The sequence below is a fragment of the Lampris incognitus genome, chromosome 3, assembly GCF_029633865.1.
Source record: "Lampris incognitus isolate fLamInc1 chromosome 3, fLamInc1.hap2, whole genome shotgun sequence".
NCBI classification, from domain to species: Eukaryota; Metazoa; Chordata; class Actinopteri; order Lampriformes; family Lampridae; genus Lampris; species Lampris incognitus.
Genome location: NC_079213.1, coordinates 84,029,965 through 84,052,385, shown reverse-complemented (window position 1 = coordinate 84,052,385; position 22,421 = coordinate 84,029,965). Strand labels below are relative to the sequence as shown.

The 22,421-nt window shown below is 45.0% G+C and overlaps 1 protein-coding gene across 1 annotated transcript in view; it reads right to left on the bottom strand.

Moving 5' to 3' along the window:
* Positions 1 to 15,427: 15,427 nt before the first annotated feature.
* LOC130109017 (microtubule-associated serine/threonine-protein kinase 3-like) overlaps positions 15,428 to 22,421 on the bottom strand; it is a 61,374-nt gene continuing 54,380 nt past the window's right edge. Inside the window, exons 25-26 of the mRNA XM_056275716.1 lie at positions 20,468 to 20,652; positions 15,428 to 18,715 (exon numbers count right to left, since the gene is read on the bottom strand). Of these exons, the coding sequence (XP_056131691.1) occupies positions 17,646 to 18,715; positions 20,468 to 20,652 (1,255 nt within the window). The 3' untranslated portion in view covers positions 15,428 to 17,645. The remainder of the gene's footprint in view (positions 18,716 to 20,467; positions 20,653 to 22,421) is intronic.

The following is a 22,421-nucleotide window of genomic DNA, read 5'->3' as shown; positions in this document are numbered from 1 at the left end:
GGACCAGGCAGCCAAAACGGCTGCGCTGAATGGGTATGAGGGCGGGGGCAGCGGCAGGGGCAGGGGACAGAACTGGAGCCCGGGCAGGGGCCGAGGCTGGGCGAGGGGCCTGAGAAGGGGGGCGTCCACACCGCGAGGGCAGGGCCAGTTCAACCGGCCCACCCAGGTCCAAATGAGCAGACTTGAGACGGTCCACCGAGACCTGCTCCGGCTTGCCCCCCATGTCCACCACAAAGTTCTTAGGCCCCGCTTCCAGGGCATGGAAGGGCCCGTCGTAGGGGGGCTCCAGGGGGGTACGGTGGCTGTCATGGCGGATGAAGACGTATCTGGCCAACAGCAGATTCTTGGGGATGTAGGACTGAGGGAGGCAGTGGTGAGATGTAGGGATCGGAGCAAAAGCGTTGGCACTGTACTGGGCCACAGCCCGATGAGAAGCTACTTACCAGGGGGCCACAGCGTTCGGGAGAAACTCACCCGGGACACGCAGCAGCTGGCCGTAAACCAGCTCGGCAGACGAGGATTGGAGGTCTTCCTTGGGGGCAGAGCGAAGGCCGAGCATGACCCACGGGAGGCAATCGACCCAGTTGCTGTCCTTGAGGCTGGCACGAAAAGAGCGGCCTTCATAGACCGATGAAACCGCTCACAAAGTCCATTGCCCTGCGGGTTGTATGCTGTGGTGCGGTGGAGCTTCACCCCCAGCCACTCCGCGACTGCAGTCCAGAGCTCCGACGTGAACTGCGGGCCCCTGTCAGAGGTGAGGTCAGCCGGCGTGCCAAAACGGGCCACCCAGGACCCGATGAACGCCCGGCCACCTCAGTAGACGTGGTCAATGACAGGGGAACAGCTTCCGGCCACCTGGTGGTCCTGTCCACCATGGTGAGAAGGTGAGTGAACCCATGGGAGGGGGGCAGGGGGCCCACCAGGTCCACATTCACATGGTCAAAACGCCACTCAGACACCAGGAATGGCACCAAGGGGGCTTTGGTATGACGGTGTACTTTGGAATGCTGGCACGCCACGCAGGAGTCAGCCCAGGCCTTGACGTCCTTCCTGAGGCCGGGCCAGACGAACTTTGCCCCCACCAGCTTAGTGGACGCCTTCACACCCGGGGTGGGAAAGGCCATGGATAACGTCAAAAACATGGCGCCGCCAGCCGGTGGGCACCATGGGGCGGGGCTGGCCTGTGGAAACTTTGCATAGGAGTGTGGTGTTGGCGCTGTCAAACACCACATCCTCCAACCGCAGCCCCGTAGCGGCCATCCATAGGCCTGGATGTCCACGTCAGCGGCTTGGTCTGCAGCCATAGCAGCGTAATCGAGTCCCAGGTGAATGGACCCTGCCACCGCCCGGGAGAGGCAGTCAGTGACCAAGTTGTCCTTGCCAGCCACGCGCCGGATGTCCGTGGTAAACTCCAAGATGGCAGAGAGCTGATGCTGTTGGCGCCCGGACCATGGTTTGGAGGTCTTGGCCATGGCAAATGTCAGCGGCTTGTGGTCGACTAAGGCAGTGAAACGGCGGCCTTCAAACAGGAACCGGAAGTGTCGGGAGGCAAGGAAGAGACCCAGGAGCTCCCGGTCGAAGGTGCTGTACTGCCATTCGTTGTCCTTAAGCTGTTTGCTAAAGAAGGCAAGGGGCTGCCAGGCGCCACCCACCCACTGTTCGCACACCGCCCCGACCGCATAGTCAGAGGCGTCGGTCGTGAGGGCAATCGGGGCAGTGGGGGACGGGTGCGCCAGCAAAGCGGCATTGGCCAGCAAAGCGGCATTGGCCAGCGCAGCCTTGGCGTCGTCGAAAAACTTCGTCCATCCCCGGGGACCAGTCTACCTCGGCCTTGGCTTCCTTGCCCCGCACGGCCTCGTACAAGGGCCACATGCGGTGAGCTGTATGGGGAATGAACCTGTTGTAAAGGTTTACCATGCCCAAGAACTTCTGCAGGGACTTCACAGTGCGGGGGCGTGGAAAACTGGCGACGGCGTCTTCTCTGGCAGGAAGCGGAACGGCTCCTTGCGGGGAGATGCGGTGGCCGAGGAAGTCGATGGACGACAGCATAGGCCGCGGAACGCATTTCGAATGGGTAGAGCCACGAATGACGTGACGCCCCCCCCCCCCCAAGCCACACTTGTAACGCATAACTTTATTTATTATTATTTATTATTGCCGTTTTTATTTGTCCTGATTATAGCCTACACTTGAGTCACAATCAAATAGTATAATCAGTATGATTAGAAAGCATAAATCATTTGACACGTCAAGTCCAGTTGCATAGGATTAAAAATGTCAACGCTCACCACCCCGTCTTAAACGTTCCCAGAGAAGTTCCTCCGTCTCTCGGTGTGCTGGATGAAGTCACTGGCAATGGCGAGACCATCCACACTGGCCAAAGCATCCCTGTGTGTGTGGCTGCACATCAAGTCATTGAGTCTCCTTTGAGTCATTGTTGACCTTAGATAAGTCTTCATATGACGAAGGGTTGAGAAAGACCTCTCGGCGCTGGCAGTTGACACGGGAATTGTATAAAACTATTTCAACAGCCTGTGTACATCTGGCAATAGGGTTTTCGCTACCGGAGCAGCATTCATTGCCGATGTTACTGATGCTACCGTTGTGACGGTAATTCCAGACGTTCGGATCGCATCTGGCAGCATATTCAACTGTGCGCGTAAACTGTCAAAGTCAAGTTCTGGGGCTAATTAGCAATTCTACTGCTGGTTCCTCAAGCTCAGAGGGCTCATTGTCAGCTGGGGCGAGGCTCATAACGTTGAGGGTAGCGGCGGCAGAGGGGCTAGTTGGAGCAGCGACAGTTAGACATTCTACTTCTGGTTCCTCAGAGGGCTCATTGTGGGCTGGAGTGACGGTGGTTGTCTCAGCTACCTTGGTTAACTTTGATCCGAAGAAATCAGTTATTTTTCGACGCTTCATCATTCATTTTAACGTTACTATTGCTTAAAGTTTAGCGAACACACTAGCAGTTAGTCTACTTACATAGAGCGCTGCTATTTTGTTCTGTGAAATCACGTCCGTGTGACGCTAAGCTCACGTGACACAAATAACCAATCAATCATTAGGAAACAGAGTTTGTTGCTTGTGATAGGCTACGTACTGTACGTAGGCTTACAGCTAGTGGAAATTAGCCCGGGAAGCGCGCAAAAGAGCAATACATTAAGAATGTAACGTATTTGCGATTTGAATTTTTACACATGTTTATGTTTGATGCACGCCCAGAGGTGGAAAAAGTACAAAAATATTGTACTCAAGTAAAAGTACCAATACTTTGATGAAATATTACTCAAGTAGAAGTAAAAGTACTCATCTGAAAATGTACTCAAGTAAAAGTAAAAAGTAGTTCATTTGAAATGTACTTTAAGTAAAAGTTACTTAGTTACTTTCTTTGTGTGGGGTGTGAGGGTAGTAAAAATAGGACAAGGGGTCAGAAATCCATAACTATTTTGTTTTAAATTAAAGAACAAGTGTAACAAATGTAAGCGCAATAACAATAACTTCACAACAACTGAACTTCTTGTTCAGTTTAAGTAGCATCTTCAAGTTAGTTGAGCTCATCCATTTAGTGGTACAACATTAAACATGCTTACTCTCACGTTTTCTCTCTCTCACGCTCTCTCTCACACGCACACACTCTCCCTCTCTCTCCCTCTCACCCTCTCTCTCTCTCACACACACAGGTAAAAAGTACAAAGTAATGCCCACATGATGACGCTCATAAGTGTTGCTACAAAGTCAAACTGACGTAAAGGAGCAGCAATATTCCAGAGGAGACATGCTTGTGTGTGTGTGTGTGTGTGTGTGTGTGTTTGTTAACCGTCAGAGAATGAGAATGTGGTAATGCCATCTCCACAGCTGCAAGAGCGCTATAGAGGGCATGTGTGAGTAAGTGCGATAACAACAAAGAATACCTACACAAATGTAAGTGTAATTACAACAACATACATGTCAACACCAACAGCAACAGCTGTTATACTGCAAATCAAGGCCGCTAGTTTTGTGACACCCTGAATCACCTGTAACCTTGTCTACAAACTTCTTGTTCAGTTTAAGCAGCAGCTGATTTTCAAAGTTAATTGAGCTCATCCATTTAGTGGTAAAAACATTAAACAGGCTTGTGCACGCCAACTTTCTCTCTCTGTCTCTCTCTCTCAGAGAGGTACAAACTACAAAGTAATGTCCACATGATGACGCTCACAAGTGTTACAAAATTAAAGGAACATAAAAGAGCAGCAATATTCCAGAGAGGAATATTGCAAATCAAGGCCACTAGTTTTGTGACACCCTAAATCACCTATAACCTAGTCTACAAACTTCTTGTTCAGTTTAAGCAGCAGCTGATTTTCAAAGTTAGTTGAGCTCATCCTTGCTCGCTTTGCAGTGAACAGTAATCCAGCACAACTGAAAAGCCTCTCGCAGGCAGCTGAAGCAGGCAGGCCAGTGTTGAGTTTCAGAGAGAGTTTTTTTAAATTTGGAAAGGAGTTTAGCAGATCCATATCGTTTGGGATACAGGCTAGGTACCCTTCCAACTCCCCTGTACCTTCTGACCTTCTGGACTTCATTGAGGAGAAGAAATCATCTTCATCTGAGGAATGTTGTCCAACTTGCTCCACTTCCACCTCTGCAATCTGGTCAAGGTGTTGTCTGACATAAGCCAGACCTGTCGAGTGACAAACAACACATTTCTGACAATTAAGACTTGATTAATTTACCAAGAGTGCACCATAATGCATAATGCCTTATAGCACTGACCACATTATATTAAGTATAAAACAAAGTAGAGCTCCAATAAACTGTTGAAAAGCAGTTTATTATAAGATGCAATCATACCTGTTTCTATGACATCAGGCCTCTCTGTCCAGGTGGTCTTGAACTTCGGTAGAAGTATTGCTGCCGCAATCAGTTCTGGGTCCATCATCATCACACCAAAACGCTTTTGGACACCATCCTGAATGGCTTTGATGAGTGGTAGACACATCTTGGATGAGGTCTCCTGCCTTTTGAGTTTTGCTTGTAGCTGACATATCACTGGAAGAAGCCACCCTAAGTGTGTGTTGGTCTCTGACTGAAGTATGTTCAAGGCCTTTACCAGAGGTTTCATCACCGAGCAGTTATCAGTCAGGAAAGCAATTTCTGCTTGAGTCAGCCTGGCATAAATAGAATACAAACAATTGTTAGGAAATCAAGCAGGAAAAGTTAAGTTTCAAGTATGTAAACACACATTCACACTTTCATACTGTTGAAATGCAAATTAAAACTTACGTTTTCAATTTGAATTCTTCACAAATATTCCTGATTGCCTCCTCCCCTTTCTCTTGTATGATCCATATGATTCTCTCCACAGCCATGAATGTTGAATTCCACCGCGTTTGATTTGGTCGGATGAGCTGGAGTCGGCAATGATCTTCCACAACTTCTGCTGCCATGTATGAACGACCCGTATTGTTCCACATGGCTTGACATTTCCCAAAGGCTGCACGTGATAGTCTCTTGTATGTGTCCATCTTCTTTTCTGCTATCTCAGCATCTGTTGTGGCAACTAAGTTGAGAAGATGGCATGCACACCTTTGGTGTGTAGGAAGTTGGTACTCCAGGCCATTATCTTGCTCCAGCATGCTGAATGTGTCCAGGTAGTTGGCTGTGGGCTCATCATCAATTGAATCTCTGTCCGACTCAGCATCTGATTCTGCATCCTCAGACTGGCTCTGTTCTCCGAAGACACTAAAAGCTTTAACGAAGTTTGAGCCACTATCTGTTGTGGTTCTCACCACTTTGCCCCTAATTCTATACTGACAGTGTATGTCGTCAAGTGCCCCTGCAAGGACATCAAAGGTGTGGGACCCCAATAAAACTTTGCTGGTGTGCAGTCCAACAATCTGTAGTGGTGGCAACGTAGCTCACTTTACTGAGATGGGACATGACATTCTTCTTCATCTGAATGGCAGATGCCTCTAATCTTGTCCGGACAGTGGGCCTGGAAATGACCTTGCATTGTGGATTTAGCGTTGTCAAAAGTTCTTTGAATGCAGGTTGTTCAACCAAACTAAATGTATGAAGGCCCTCACATATTAGCCTAATGATGATCTTGTCGATCTTGCCTTGTGGCACACGGCGGTTGCCTCCCACTGTCATGGCATCTTTTATATTTGTTTGCTTGCTTGGACTTGGTGGATTTGCTTGGTGGGTTCGCTTCCCTGGCTTTGCTCGGCTAAAAGCCAACTGTTTCGATGGATGTTTCCTCTGTGAAAAAAAAGAAAAGGGTATTATCAGTAGAGGAATCAATGTGGTGCGTATTAAACACACTGAAATTAAAACTTTGATAAATAAAAGTTTTCTATTTCTTTAGTCATCACATTTTGTCTATTACATTGTATTAAGCACAATATGCCACAATCCAGAGGGTATTACAATGCTGCACCCTTCCCAACAAAATCAGTGATTTGGATTTGAATGCTAAAATTGAGATTTCAAATCAACATCAAAAGCCAATGTGTTTCTATAGCCTACCAGTATTATGATACAGAGGAAGGAGACATATCAATGCATGTGTAATCATCATAGCTGCTTGCATGCACACAGAGCAACAATCGCCTACTAGTGATCTAATCCCTTGTCGTCGATATGAAGGAGTCAAAACAATCTTTTCTGGGTCTGCCTAGTAGGCGGGGAGCTACGAGGCCTTATCGTGCAGTCGTGCACCCTCCTTACAATCGAACGAAACCAACTTTTTTTGAAAGGTCTGACCATGCTGAACATGTTAACAAATGTTAACATTGAAAATTTTGGGTTGCACGTCATGTTTCAGGTACTCAATGCATTTCAATGTATTTCCCTCCATTGGCTCTCCATGAGCAAGGGGAAGGTGTGACATCTGTCTCTGCATGTTTAATCACATCTAGAGGACACAAGCTTTTGGAAAATGTATGGTTTCAGTGGTATTATTGGCTTTCCATAATAGTAGAGACCAACATTTAAAGTCTTTCTACTTGATTTGCCTTGTAAATCGAGTAGAAAGACTTTACATTCTGGCCTTTTATTTAGAGAAAGCCAATAATACCACTAAAACCATACATTTATCAGTAGATGTGATTAAACTTGCAAAGCCAGATGTCACACTTTCCCCTTGCTCATGGAGAGTCATGTTCCTGTAATTGTAATGCATTTCCAATGGAGGGAAATACATTGAAATGCATTGAGTACCTGAAACATGAAATGCAACCCAAAATTTTCAATGTTAACATTTGTTAACATGTTCAGCATGGTCAGACGTTTTTAAAAAAAGTTGGTTTCGTTCGATTGTAAGGAAGGTGCACGGTAAGGCCCCTTAGCTCCCCGCCTATAGTGGAGGAGCGCTGAGTGCCCTGTAATGTTGGTTAGGCAAAGTGCCTCACACTACAACCCTCTCTGTTAACACAGTTGATACATTTGATTTGACTGTAAATTCAAAGACACAATCAAATTGAAACCCGTGGCAATTTCGACGGGGTAACACCGACTATTCATAGCAGCTAAATTTAACCAAGGCTAATTTCCCCGAGTCCACTCAAGACTACTAGCAACTAACAGTTAGCCTTTACACACTCAAGTACCAGGGGCTAGCTGTTATGCAAATTTAGCCAATGTCCTTAAGACTTAAACAGACTGCAAATATACATTACGCGTTTTGTATCTGTTTGAAGTACAATAAACATGCAGATTGTCGGCTGGAGCGAGTTCATTTGGTACTTAATGATGTGTCACGTTTGATTATGTTAGCATAGCAGCTAATTAGAATGTGCTGGCTAGCTGTGGGTTTCTTCTACTGTCAATGGTTGCAGGTGCTAGCATAAAAATGTCCACGAAATGGGGTGAGCCTGGGTTGTCTATTAAATAAAACTACTAATGAGACAGCAGAAATACTTACCAAAACATGCTTCTGCAGATGTGAAGTGGAGTTGTTGAAAGCAGACAGGTACTTCACTGCTGGGAGGCACATCTTGCACTGCATGATGATGCTGTTGCCTTTCCTACGCTTGAACAAAAAGAAATCTTCCAAATGTGGCCAAGGATTTTTTTCTGCATCTAGTTCTACAGACTTCGATGTTTCAGCTTGAGCTTCATCTATTATTTCTAGGTCCGGATCTTCTGGACCGCAACCGCTGGCCGTGCCTGCTTTGTCGACCTCCATTCTAGAAACTAAAAACTTCGCGCCAACTAACCTAGCTTGTCCGCGCGCGCCCTCTATATTCACGTGCCAGTGCTACTCACATCATCATTTGTCACTGTTGGTTCTGGCCATTGGTTTAATGTCTATGGTTCTGGCGCGTATTTTTCCCCTGTAGGTTGAATTGTTATTTTTACTCAGTAACGGATAGGATTTATAAAGTAACTAAGTACAATACTTGAGTCAAAACGTACTCAAGTAAAATACAAAATACCGATTTTAAATTGTACTTAAAAAATACAAAATACACAAAAAAAGTATTCAATACAGTAACGTGAGTAAATGTATTTCATTACTTTCCACCTCTGTGCACGCCAAAGTAGGTATGGCCATGGCCCTACTGGCCATACCGGTTCCGCGGCCTATGGACGACAGGCCAAACTGGCACTTGGCTGGTTTGACTATGAGTCCATGCGCACTGAGCCGCTCGAACAACTGCCAGAGCTGTGTCAGGTGCTCCTCCGCGGATGCGCTGGCCATGAGAATGTCATCCAAGTAAACAAACAAGAACGGCATATCCCGTAGCATAGAGTCCATCAGCCGCTGGAACGTCTGCGCTGCCCCCTTGAGGCCGAAGGGCATCCGCAGGAACTCGAAGAGCGAAAATGGCGTGATGACCGCTGTCTTGGGCACGTCCGGTACCTGGTGGTAGCCCCGCACCAAATCTACTTTGAAAAAGATGGTGGCCCCCGCCAGGTGGAAGGAGAAGTCCTGTATGTGCGGGACGGGGTACCGGTCAGGGGTTGTGGCGTTGCTCAGGCGACGAAAATCGCCGCAGGGGCGCCAACCGCCATCAGCCTTAGAAACCATGTGCAGGGGGGAGGCTCACGGGCTGCCCGAGCGGCGCACAATGCCGAGGCGTTCCATGGTGGCAAACTCCTCCCTGGCGATCGCGAGCTTAGCAGAGTCGAGGCGCCGAGCACGTGCATAGACCGGGGGGCCGTCGGTGGCAATATGGTGCCACCAGGTGAGGAGACCATTGAAGCTTATGTAAATGACTTAAAAAACAAAAAAAACTGCAGATTTTGAGTCTTGCATGACGAATTAATAAAAGACAGACTTGTGTGTGTGGCATAATAAATGATAGCATGCGAAAACGTATGCGTGATAGTGCGATCGCGAGCTTGGCAGAGTCGAGGCGCCGAGCACGTGCGTAGACCGGGGGCCGTCGGTGGCAATATGGTGCCACCAGGTGACGAGACCATTGAAGCTTATGTAAATGACTTAAAAAACAAAACAAAAACTGCAGATTTTGAGTCTTGCATGACGAATTAATAAAAGACAGACTTGTGTGTGTGGCATAATAAATGATAGCATGCGAAAACGTATGCGTGATAGTGAACTGACTTTAGCCAAAGCAGTTGAAATGTGTCAGATACATGAAATGACAGAGCAACACACAAAGTAATCTCAGACAATGGCGCAAATCTTCGCTGGATATCCTTGTGCATTGATAGTTGATGACATCATTGTCGGAGGATGCAGCGAGAAAGAACATGACGAAGGACCTCAACAGAGCCCTCAAACGCCCACATCATCCAATGCGCACTGTGGAGAGAGCAGCAGCGCAGATGCCAAACGCCACTGTGTTCTCAACGTTAGATGCCAAGAATTTTTTTTTTTGCTAATACCATTGGATCACAGGTCTTCAATGCTAACTACATTCAGCTCGCCCTTTGGAAGATTCAGATTCCTCCAGATGCCCTTTGGAATAAGCAGCGCCAGTGAAGTATTTCAGCACTCAAGTGCAACAAATGGAATCATTACAAGCAACGTGGCAAATCTATACAAAGCTATCACAGACAGATTTACCACATACATAGACCTAAAAAGACAGTAAATCAAGTTGACATGTAACAGCCACCGTACTAAGGTACTGCTACAGGAAGTACGTCAGCAGTCGGTCTGCCAGTTACATTCAGAGTTCTGTAGTTCCAGACCAGTCAATAAACGTGTTAAACGTTCTCCAGTGTCTGACCACTCGCCATTCTACACTGTTGTCACTCTTTTTCACTTCAAGTTTCTAGGAAAGTTAAGGAAAACGCGTTAATGTCTACTGGACAACAGATACAGCCTTCATAAAAATACCCATCACTACACTGACATTTAACCCCCCAACACACACACACACACAATGCCACCCTATACTTGTGGGGACTCCTCGTTGACTACATTCATTCCTAGCCTTTAACCATTATAACTACATGTCTAACCTTAACCTAATCATAATTTTAACCTCGACCCTAAACCCAAATCCTAATCCTAAAAGAGACCTTTTCTTTATGGGGACACATAAAATGTCCCAACAAGGTAGGTAGTTTCCGGTTTTTGTATCCTAATGGGGACCAAATGTCCCTCTCACACACACACACACACACACACACACACAGACACACAATCTGTTTTTAAATACTTTTAAAGTTGGTCATTCATAGTGAATAAAGAACATACTTGAATATTTATTGATGCTTAACCCGTTTGTAAAATAGTTCCCGTAAATTGTGTTCATCTGCACAATTGAATGAGCAGAAACACGCCCATACCCTGAATAGAGTAGCTACGTGTAGCCTCGCAGCAGACGCGTCGTAACCTGCTCCATCAGTTTCCTCCACAACAATCTAATGAGAGGAAGAGACATTAAAGCTGACTGTCTCCATTTACGCCGTTAACGGGACAAAGCATAAAAAGACTTGACGGCCACATTTGTCCAACTGGTCGCCACCCTTCCGCTTCACACAACCCGCCTATCACAATGTGTCAGTCACCAGCTGGATATATGAAACACGTATAACATACTAGAGGTGTAATCCAAACGTACTTTTTGTTCGCTTTTCTATTTCGTTCTTTATTCTTTTGTTAAACTGCGAAATTCATCATTATCCTTTCAAGTTCCACATACGGCCACGTGATGGAGTCAACGCACCACACAGGTGCGTTGTAAGCGTCATGCCTCAGTCCTGTTGGACGGACATGAGAGTAGAACCAAGAAAATATTTGGAGTTATGTCTTGTTTAATACCTAGGTAGGAAATGCTACACACACACACACACACACACACACACACACATACATCATCTACTCATATATTTTCGGAATGTGTGTGTGCGTGGTGTTAGTGTGTGTGTGTGTTAGTTAGTGTAGATAGCGGGACCGAAAACTAAAGCATTTATGATCCTAATTCTTTTTGGAGGTGGTAGGTATTGTCTCAGAGAGTAGGGGGAAAATCCCAGAAAATTAAAATTATGCATAATTATGCATAAATATGCAAAATATGCATTTTTCTAAAAATGGCTAAAAACCACTTTTCTCGGCATTTCAGATGATTCTGAGCATCTTTGATTTTTTCACCTATATAAAAAAAAATTCTGGGACTTAAATGCATTTTTGCAAAAATGCACATGATCCTAATTTTTTTTTTGGAGGTGGTATGTATTGTTCCAGAGAGGACCAGAAAAATAGCAGAAAATTAAAATAATTATAATAATTATGCAAAATATGCATTTTCTAAAAATGGCTAAAAACCACTTTTCTCGGCATTTCAGATGATTCTGAGCATTTGGGGGAGCGAGTTGGAGTGGGGGGTAAACCACTTTTCTCGGCATTTCAGATGATTCTGAGCATTTGGGGGGAGGGAGTTGGAGTGGGGGGGGGAGGCGGATAGCTGGCAGGATGAAGAGGAGGGAGATTTAGACGGGTGGATAACCAAACCGCTACATTGTAGCGGGGTTCTTCTAGTATATATATATATATCTCCATGTATTAAAAGTTTTTTTTTCCTACATCTATATTGATATCCCGCCCCTCTTTTGTTGAGCACTTTTATCAAAACCATTGACGGTTTCCGGAAGAAAATAAACCCCGCTGCATATATATATATATATATATATATATATATATATATATATATATATATATATATATATATAGCGTGTCACTTCGTTTGTCTCGCCTATATATATATACAGTGCATCCGGAAAGTATTCACACCCCTTCATTTTCCCCACATTTTGTTATGTTACAGCCTTATTCCAAAATGGATTAAATTCCTTTTTTTTCTCACCAATCTACACTCAATACCCCATAATGACAAAGTGAGAAATGGTTTGTAGAAATTTTTGCAAATTTATTAAAAATAAAAAAACTGAAATATTGCATGTATATAAGTATTCACACCCTTTGCTTTGACACTCAAAATTGAGCTCAGGTTCATCCTGTTTCCACTGATCATCCTTGAGATGTTTCTACATCTTGATTGGAGTCCACCTGTAGTAAATTCAATTGATCGGACATGATTTGGAAAGGCACACACCTGTCTATATAAGGTCCCACTGTTGACAGTGCATGTCAGAGCAGAAACCAGGCCATGAAGTCAAAGGAATTGTCTGTGGACCTCCAAGACAGGATTGTATCGAGGCACAGATCTGGGGAAGGGTACAAAAAAAATTCTACAGCTTTGAAGGTCCCAAAGAGCACAGTGGTCTCCATAATTCATAAATGGAAGAAGTTTGGATCCACCAGGACTCTTCCTAGAGCTTGCCGCCCAGCCAAACTGAGCAATCGGGGGAGAAGGGCCTTGGTCAGGGAGGTGACCAAGAACCCGATGGTCACTCTGACAGAGCTCCAGCGTTCCTCTGTAGAGATGGGAGAACCTTCCAGAAGGACAACCATCTCTGCAGCACTCCACCAATCAGGCCTTTATGGTAGAGTGGCCAGACGGAAGCCTCTGCTAAGTAAAAGGCACATGACAGCCCGCTTGGAGTTTGCCAGAACGCACCTTAAGGACTCTCAGACCATGAGAAACAAGATTCTCTGGTCTGATGAAACCAAGATTGAACTCTTTGGTCTGAATGCCAAACGTCACGTCTGGAGGAAACCAGACACCTCTCATCACCTTGCTAATACCATCCCTACAGTGAAGCATGGTGGTAGCAGCATCATGCTGTGGGGATGTCTTTCAGCAGCAGGAACTGGGAGACTAGTCAGCATCGAGGGAAAGATGAATGGAGCAAAGTACAGAGAGATCCTTGATGAAAACCTGCTCCAGAGCGCTCAGGACCTCAGACTGGGGCGAAGGTTTACCTTTCAACACGACAACGACCCTTAGCACACAGCCAAGACAACGAAGGAGTGGCTTTGGGACAAGTCTGTGAATGTCCTTGAGTGGCCCAGCCAGAGCCCAGACTTGAACCCCATTGAACATCTCTGGAAAGACCTGAAAATAGCTATGCAGCAACACTCCCCATCTAACCTTACAGAGCTCGAGAGGATCTACAGAGAAGAATGGGAGAAATACCCCAAATATAGGTGTGCCAAGCTTTTAGCTTCATACCCAAGAAGACTTGAGGCTGTAATCACTGCCAAGGGTGCCTCAACCAAGTACTGAGTAAAGGGTGTGAATACTTATGTACATGCAATATTTCAGTTTTTTATTTTTAATAAATTTGCAAAAATTTCTACAAAACCTTTTTCGATTTGCCATTATGGGGTATTGTATGTAGATTGATGAGGGGAAAAAAAAGAAATTTAATCCATTTTGGAATAAGGCTGTAACGTAACAAAATGTGGGGAAAGTGAAGGGGTGTGAATACTTTCCAGATGCACTGTATATAGGCGAGATAAACGAAGTGGCACCCTGGTGAGGCTACAAAGGTGTCCTGGCTGGCCCCTGATTCCCAGCATACTGCTGTCTAATGTCCAGTCCCTCGACAACAGCAAGAAGGCCCTGGACTTGAACCCTGGGGGTTGTCCAACCTTGGGGGTCATCTCAGGTCATCCTCTGTGTGGCGTTTGCATGTTCTCCCCGTGTCTGCGTGGGTTTCCTCTGGGTGCTACTGTTTCCTCCCAGAGTCCAGAGACATGTAGGTCAGGTGAATCGGCCATACTAAATTGTCCCTAGGTTTGAATGTGTCGGCCCTGTGATGGACTGGCGGCCTGTCCAGGGTGTCTCCCAGCCTGCCGCTCAATGACTGCTGGGATAGGCTCCAGCATCCCGCGACCCCAGTTGGGATTAGCGGCTTGGATAATGGATAATGGATGTCTTCTATTAACAATAATAATAATAATCATTACATTTATATAGCGCTTTCCTAGACCCCCACAGTGCTTCACATTGAAGGGGGTAACTAATTTCAACCACCAATGTGTAGCACCCACCTGGGTGATGCACGGCAGCCATTTTGCACCTGAACGCTCACCACTTGAGGTGGAGAGGGAGGAATCATTGAGCCAATTACATGGGTGATTGGGTGGCCAGATGGAGCGAGCCAGGTTGGGAATTTTGCCAGGATACCGGGGAACATCGCATTTCCCTCTATGCTGATGACCTTTTGCTCTGTCACAAAACCAGCTAACTGTATAGATGATATCTTACGAATCTTGACAACCTTTGGATCGTTTCCGGGCTACAAGTTAAACATCAGCAAAAGCGAGTATTTCCCTATTAATGAGGCGGCGAAGCAAATCTCACCACATACCCTACCAATCCGACTGGCCCACACCAGTTTCTGTTTTCTGGGTGTCAACATTATTCACTCCCTCCCCTCTCTCCATAAACATAACTTTATGAAGTTGGTTATGGAAATTAAATGTTTTGAAGCACTGGGATTCACTCCCTTGCTTTCTGACAGGCAGAATCAATTCTATTAAAAGGAACATTCTGCACAGACTTGTTCCCTTCCAATATTTTTGTCTACTAGATCCCTGCCCCTTGATGGTCATCTTTGGGGGTACCCACTATACCGGCCAGTCTTACCAAGAAAAATTCTGATGTTGTTGCCTTTGCCTCACTCATTGCCAGTAGGCACATTGTTACAGTGGAAAAGCCCAAATCCACCTCCCACTACCTCCTGGTTGAACGGTTTAATGTCATTTTTCCTGTTAGAGAAGCTGAAGTACTCCTTAAGAGGCTCAACTGCTAAGTTCTATAAATGATGGCAGCCTGTTATCTAATATGTAAATTCTCTTACCTCTCTGGACCACAACTGATTATCAATGCATCCATTCCTTGGGGTGAGCATCCCAAGCATCCTTTTTATTGCACTGACCTCCCTATTTTATTTCGTTCTTTGTGTGCATTATTTTTTCCCGTTTCTTTGAGTTTGAGATGGGTGGGGAGTTGGAACAAGATGTTGTTGTAGTTCTCTGTTCTAACACACAAAATAAGGGGGGGGAGATGCTGTGAAAAACACAGGCATTGTCAAAGAACAGAGGAGTCAAACATGACGTACAAACTTTATTTGGTGCACAATCTGCAGGAGAACAGCTGGGGGCACAGAGGCCTGTATACCATGCAGCCATGTATTCAATGTGTGTGCTCGTGTCATGCAGCATGCACTGAACAGAAAGGCCAACAACAGAACGCATGCACACATGTGGACAATCTGCCAGTTTGCTCTGAAGGACAATCCCGGAAAAGTTATGCAAATACCAGGGTAGTTTTCTGCCACTGTATCAAAGGGTAGCGCCTTCATATAGAAACACAGGATATAAAAAAAAAGTTCCTATATATATATAGCAAGTTTCTTCATTGTAAACAAATTTGACAGACCACAAAAATGCAAACCCCTTCAGTAATTAGACCGAATGCTGACTTTCCACTCTTAAGCACTACAATGTCACAAGATTCAGACATTTTTTTTGTTTTTTTGCATTACAACAGAGTTGAAACTTGTGAAATAATTTGAACAAAAGGGGTTAGCGGAAGAGTGTAAAATAGCCCAAAACAGCCATGGACAGACAGACTTTGAAAGCCATCTCTCCTGCAGGAAAGTTTGAAGTGCATAACGCCCATACTGGTTGTAATGGGAAGCTCTGAAACTCAGACAGACATCATAAGTTTGGCCTCCCCAGAGACTCACCCTTTAAATCCCAGAACCCCAATCTCGCTGTCACAAAATTTCTTTGTGCACATAGAGTGTAGATCAACAACGGTGCATTTAGAGTTATTAACAACCTCTTTATCAAAATATACATAAATACATTTACAATACAAAGACAAACATTTGTTCAAATAAGCCCTGGATTTGGATAGAAGGTGTGGGGCTTCCCTTCACCATTTTCCACATTTATCTATGTGAAAAAAAAATTATGTCAGATTGTGTTAGTGCACTTTTACCCCTTTGTAAACATCACGACACAGTAAATTAAGTGGGAATGAGTATTTCAGGCATGGTGTCACACATGCACATGGAACAAAAGCTACAGGTTCAGAAAGACATTTCCAACACACATCAAAGCTTTCCCCAAATGTGTAAGTTGTTTACAATGCCAGTCCAAAATGTATCTGAACATGACTTAGATTTTGGCTGCTCTGAGGAAAATTCATGCCTGAAATGGTACAATCTTACAGTCACTAGAGCAAGTCACACTGCCATGCCGAGTCAGCGTTTCAAGATGCTGTTAATAGCTGAACACTTTGAAAGATGAGGAATCTCAAATTCCAGCCTGTGGAAGTCAGAGCAAAACTGAAACCCAGAGCAGCTACAAAGCAGAGGCCATCATATTTGTTCAGAATTTCATATTGTTCTTCATTACTGATGATGTCATGAGATAACAAGATTACAATGCCTCAAACAGTGACGCATCTGCCAATTATAGTGTAAACAGTTGAGATAGCAAGCCATAAAATAAAGAATTTTCAACAGACATGTTAGTGTCCTAAAAGATATGGCTTGAAGAACCAGTACTCTGATATCATGGCACATAATACCCCTTTTTCAGTTGGCTGTAAACTGTCTTCAGGTCAGTCTGATAAAATAGACTGTAGTAGGTCACGTCCAAGTGGTTTATCAGTGTGTTGCAATATAATCCTACAATGATTGCTTCCAAATGGATGATATGAGAGGCCCTTGTTCGTGGCTTCTTTGTAGATCAAGCTCTTGGCAGTATTACATTGTTGGAAGCTGTGCTTCCCAAATCTGAATAGAAAGTGACACATATACTTTTTTTGTTTCAAAAAAAATCACAGAAGAATTCTTTCTCCAAAAATGACCCGAGCCTTTTGGTCCTTAGACAATTATGGCCACCATTATCAAACTACTCTGTACCATGACAATTTTTCTAGAAAATAGACATTTATAGGAAAACCCAGTCAAAAGATCTGAAAACCACATGAATACAAAACATGTTTCAGCGTGTCTCTTGTTTGTCCTTTGAACAATTAATCTTAGCTTATGAATGCAATAAATAAGAAATGCATTAAGTCTTCAATGTCCGGAGTCAAATATATACACTCAAAAAATAAACTAAATACTTTCAAGTAAAACTATTTCCTTAAAGCAACCAAATGAGACTGTATGTGAGCTTACGAAATCATCTTCCCTTCATCTCAGACTGAGACATTTTTGGCCACCTAGATTCCCATCAGCAATAAGTATGGGGATGTTTTTTTTTTTTTTTAAATGATATGCCAGTGCTCATTACCAGTGACTCTAATGATGAGCTGTCACTTATTTAGCTGCCCTTTCTGTGGGGATTCTTTGTCACACTGCATTATATCTGTTGCTGTCCAGTCTGGAGGAGCAGTGCCAGTCGCCTCAGTTCGCCTGCTGGGGGCGTTCTCAGTGGGAGGAAGTACTGCCTGCAGCAGGACCGAGTCGCCGCCACTTCCAGGTTCAGGCATCTCGCTGGTGTCCTCCTCTCCATCTGAACACGGCTCCCACTCGTCCTGCTCCTCACTCTCTGTGGAGCCCTGCACAGCGATCTGGGGCACCAGTGTAAACCTCCGCACTACCGGCACCACCTCCTCGCTGGACTGGGGCTGAGTGACAATCCACGCTGCCCTGTATTGCCGTTGCTGCTGAAGTGGGGGTTTGGCTCCGGTGCTGGGGCTGGTGACGGTCACCGTGGGACCGGTCTTCTCCTCCGGCTCATCGAAGCTCACCTCCTGCACTGCCTCCTGCTTCTTGAAGGAGTCACGACGCTCTGACAGGTTGAGCTTACGCATCACGACCAGCTGCTCCGATCTCTCCAGCGCTAAGTCCCTCAGCCTCTGTCCACTGCCAAAGTAGCCCCCCAGCCTACTGTGGTCCCCTCCACAGGTCCCCTCTATCTCACAGTCACCCAGCAGATCTCCCTCGCCATGCAACGGCACTTCCAGCGTGTGCCTGCGAGGGGCGTAGGACTTCTTATCCACAAGGTACACGCCGGGCAGCTTCTCGGCCGACTGCACCCTCTTGAGCAGGGGCGATCGGGGTGACTCAGCGCTGCAGGGGCGCACCATATGCCGGACAATAGTGGGCGGTGACAGAGTCTTGCCATGGTAGGCCTGGATGGTTTTGGTAATGCCGGGCAATGGGGATGGGGAGCGCTGAGGAGACAGGGGCTGGCTGGAGGATGACGTGCATGCCAGGGGTGATGGCGGGATGCTGCTAGTGGACTTACGGCGGCCAACCTTGGTGTAGCGCTGCGTGCTGAGCTTGGAGCTCAGGCCATGGAGAGAGCTGGGCCGGATGTGTGCCGCTGGGGAGCTGGGGGAACTGGAGCAGGGAGATGCGGTCTGAGGGGAGTTTATGTCTGGAAGAAGAGTTAAAACCATTTGAAAATGAGTTTTATAAGCTCAAGTAAAACTGATAAGACATGCAGGTCTACTGGTGTATGTAAGAGATTCCTTTTCATATCGATTCCTTTTTTTCTTCTTAATTATGTTTTGTTGTGAAATTATATATATCCTTTTCTTTAAAATAATATAATTATATATAATAATGTGTTAATAATATAAATTAAATATATACACTATATATATATATAATTTTCTTTAAAATAATCTATGTAGTAATAATATATGTTAATAATATAATTGACATAAATTATATATTTCATATATTTATTATAATTGCTGCCATCGCCACCTGACCCGGGAGAAGCGGCTGATGATGAGAGAGATGAGATATAATAATAAAATGTACAGTCTTTGCCTTGGCGGGTCGGCACTGTTTAGGCGGCACATAGAGGATCAACAGCATATTAGGCAGGTGGTCAAAATGTTTTAGCTCATCGGTGTATATAATAGCCATTGCTCATGAAGATCACATTATTCGGTAGTGGAAGCCTCAACAGTCTCTAAATGGATGGTGTAACTTTTAGCTATTCACTGAACTCTAAACTTCAAGCACTCATGTGCAATCTCAATGGCTAAAAATACTATTTCAGCGAAAAATTATGTAAGGATAGTCCATAAGGACTATAAGGACTAGGATTTTGGATTTTAACGCATGATATGGAGGCAAAGAACCAACCGATGCAAAGCTAAGTGCATTAAAATCCTTTAACACACATCTTGGTTTTTTTTTTTCTAAATTTATTTCTGATTTTTCCCTTTTTTCTCCCAATTTAGTGGCCAATCGATCCCTATTTTAATTCAAACACCCACCCTCATACTGCATGCATTCGCCAACTGCATCTCTCCGGCCGGCAGTCTCGAAGGAGACCGCCTCCCCACTTTCGTGACAAGGCGACTCCAAGCCGAACCACTGTTTCTTCCGACACACACAGAGACGCATTCACGTGACGAACACAAGCCGACTCCGCCCCCCTCCCGAAGACAGCGTTTGCCAATGATTGCTGCTTCATCGAGTCCGGCCATAGTCGGATCTGACGAGACCGGGGCGCGAACCCCAGTCCCCAGTGGGCAACTGCATCACACATCTTGGAGTGGATTATCTCGTTTATATCATGGTCACTCACCAAATTATGATAACAAAAGCATTCACTTATTTTTTGTTGAACATTTTGGACTCAGAATTTAAAGGTTATGAAGTAAGTTAGCTGCTAAGCTAACTTTAAATGTTCACTGTGCTTGCCACTGACTCAGTGTGTTGCTACAGTTACATAGAACAACATAGAACAACATGTTGCTATGGTTGGCAAAACTGTGGCCAGTGCATAAATTTAGAACAGTGATTTAAGTTGAGTCAAAATACGTGCACGTTGTTTTTAATGCACATCCTCCAGTCAACCAGAGACCAGTATTCTCAGTGACCATGGTATAAATTAAAAATATGCAATCTTAGTAGGTGAAAAAAAAAGAATTTTACAACCAACAAGACAATGTTTCATGACCACAAAATAATATTTCCAGCACAATCGTTAATTTTCCTGATGTTTTCCATGACTGAAAAACTAGGATACATGAGAACCCTGTTCTTTCTTTTATCTTTACATTCCCAATTAGATAAATTTCAATTACATACTGACCTCATTCAGCAAACTGTCCCAATAATTGTTCAATTTCTAACACAATGACTCTGAAGCCCAAGCCTGGCTTACCTGCGGACTGGTGGTCTGGCGCGGGGCTGCGGCACGGGGTGGAGGGTCCAGGGGACAGGCTGTGCGTTGGGGAGCCCGGCAGGCTCTCGCTGGAGGAGACTGAGTGGTGGAGCCCAGAGGAGATGCTGCGACTGCTGTGCATCACCGTGCTCTGCTTAGAGAGCTTCTTCAAGATACTCCTCCTCCTAAAAAATAAACAAGTAGTCATGCTCAGAGGGAAGAACAAAACAATACCACTGTCAGGAATAGCAGCTCCAATCCCACCATGGCCAGGCATGCTGCATATGAGGTTACTCATGATACTCGGTGGTGCTTTGGATCAACAGCCAGTCGGAAGGTGTGTGTAACATAATGATTCAAAGAGAGGTGTTAGAGGGCAGAGGGTGGATTTTTAACACAAAAATCAGTATTCTGTGTGATACTGATATTCTCAAACATATGCTTTCATGTAAACTGACTTAATCACACAAAGGCTGAGAATTAAAGCTGGAACCTAAAATTTTCTAGAATCTAGAAATTTTTCCTCTATCAATTATCTATCTGGACCATGGAGTCAGGTAACATAATACTAACTGGCATCTTTACCATGGTTGGAGATTATTTTCTTATACAACTATAGAAATCACAGAAAGTTTAATCAGTTTATCTGGACACAACTTTTATTGGGAGAAATATTTGATCACTCATCTTAGTGACTTCTTCAGTCTCAGCTGACTGCAGGTTTCTGACTGTATGTGAAGTACGTGGACTGAAGACATAGCTTCAGGAGCAGACACAATTGGTCAGTATTAAAGGTGGTCCTTTTATATGGACTACCTCCATGTAATTTTATATGGACCTACTTCCACTGCTTCATCAACAGTAACGTATGTGAAGAGAGACATAACATCATAAGAGACCATTGTTTCATGCACCTCCATAATGGTGTCCCTCACCTTATCCACAAAATCCATAGTGTTCTGAATGTGATGTTCATTACTGCCTACCAATGGGTTAAGAACAGATGCCAGAAACTTAAGAGATGTTATAGGTCACTGAGTTAATCATACAAACAATAGGCCGTAATGGCACATCTTGTTTATGTATCTTAGGTAACCCATACAGACTAGGTGTAGCTTCCCCTGGGTATAAGCTGTGGTACAAAATTCTGTCAATAGCATTGTCCTGTTCTAACAGCTTCAGACAATCGTATCACCTTTTTCCTTTAACCACTGCCTGGATCTCATTTCAGGGGCTTCTAAGTATTCACGTCGCTAAGTAACGTCATAACTTTCTCATGAGTCTGTCTGGTTTAATAAAACAGTGCTCTGCCAATCCTTGAGAAACACCGCATCTCAGTTGCTTTCAGACCCCAAAACACGCTGCGCCAAAAATCGGTCCATCCCAAGGATCAGGTCCACCGGCACAAACGGAGCAATATAGTATACGATGTTAAGTGCCAGGAGGACTGCCATGACTTGTACATTGGGGAAACAAAACAGACACTGGCCAAGAGGATGGCACAAGACAGGCAGCTAACACGTCAGGCCAGGACTCCACAGTCTACACCCAACTACAGGCCAGTGGTCACTCAAAGATGAGGATGTGCACATCCCTGATAGGGAGGAATGCTGGTTTGAATGGGGAGTCAAAGAGGCCATTATGGGGCATCTGGGTGGCATGGTGGTCTATTCCGTTGCCTACCAACACAGGGATTGCCGGATCAAATCCCTGTTACCTCCAGCTTGGTCGGGCGTCTCTACAGACACAATTGACTGTGTCTGCGGGTGGGAAGCTGGATGTGGGTATGTGTCCTGGTCGCTGCAAAGAAGTGTCTGGTGACTCCACATGTATTGGAGGAGATGTGGTAGTCGGCAGCCCTCCCTGGATCGGCAGAGGGGGTGCAGCAGTGACTAGGACAGCTTGGAAGAGTGGGGTAATTGGCTAGATACAATTAGAGAAAAAGGGAGGGGAA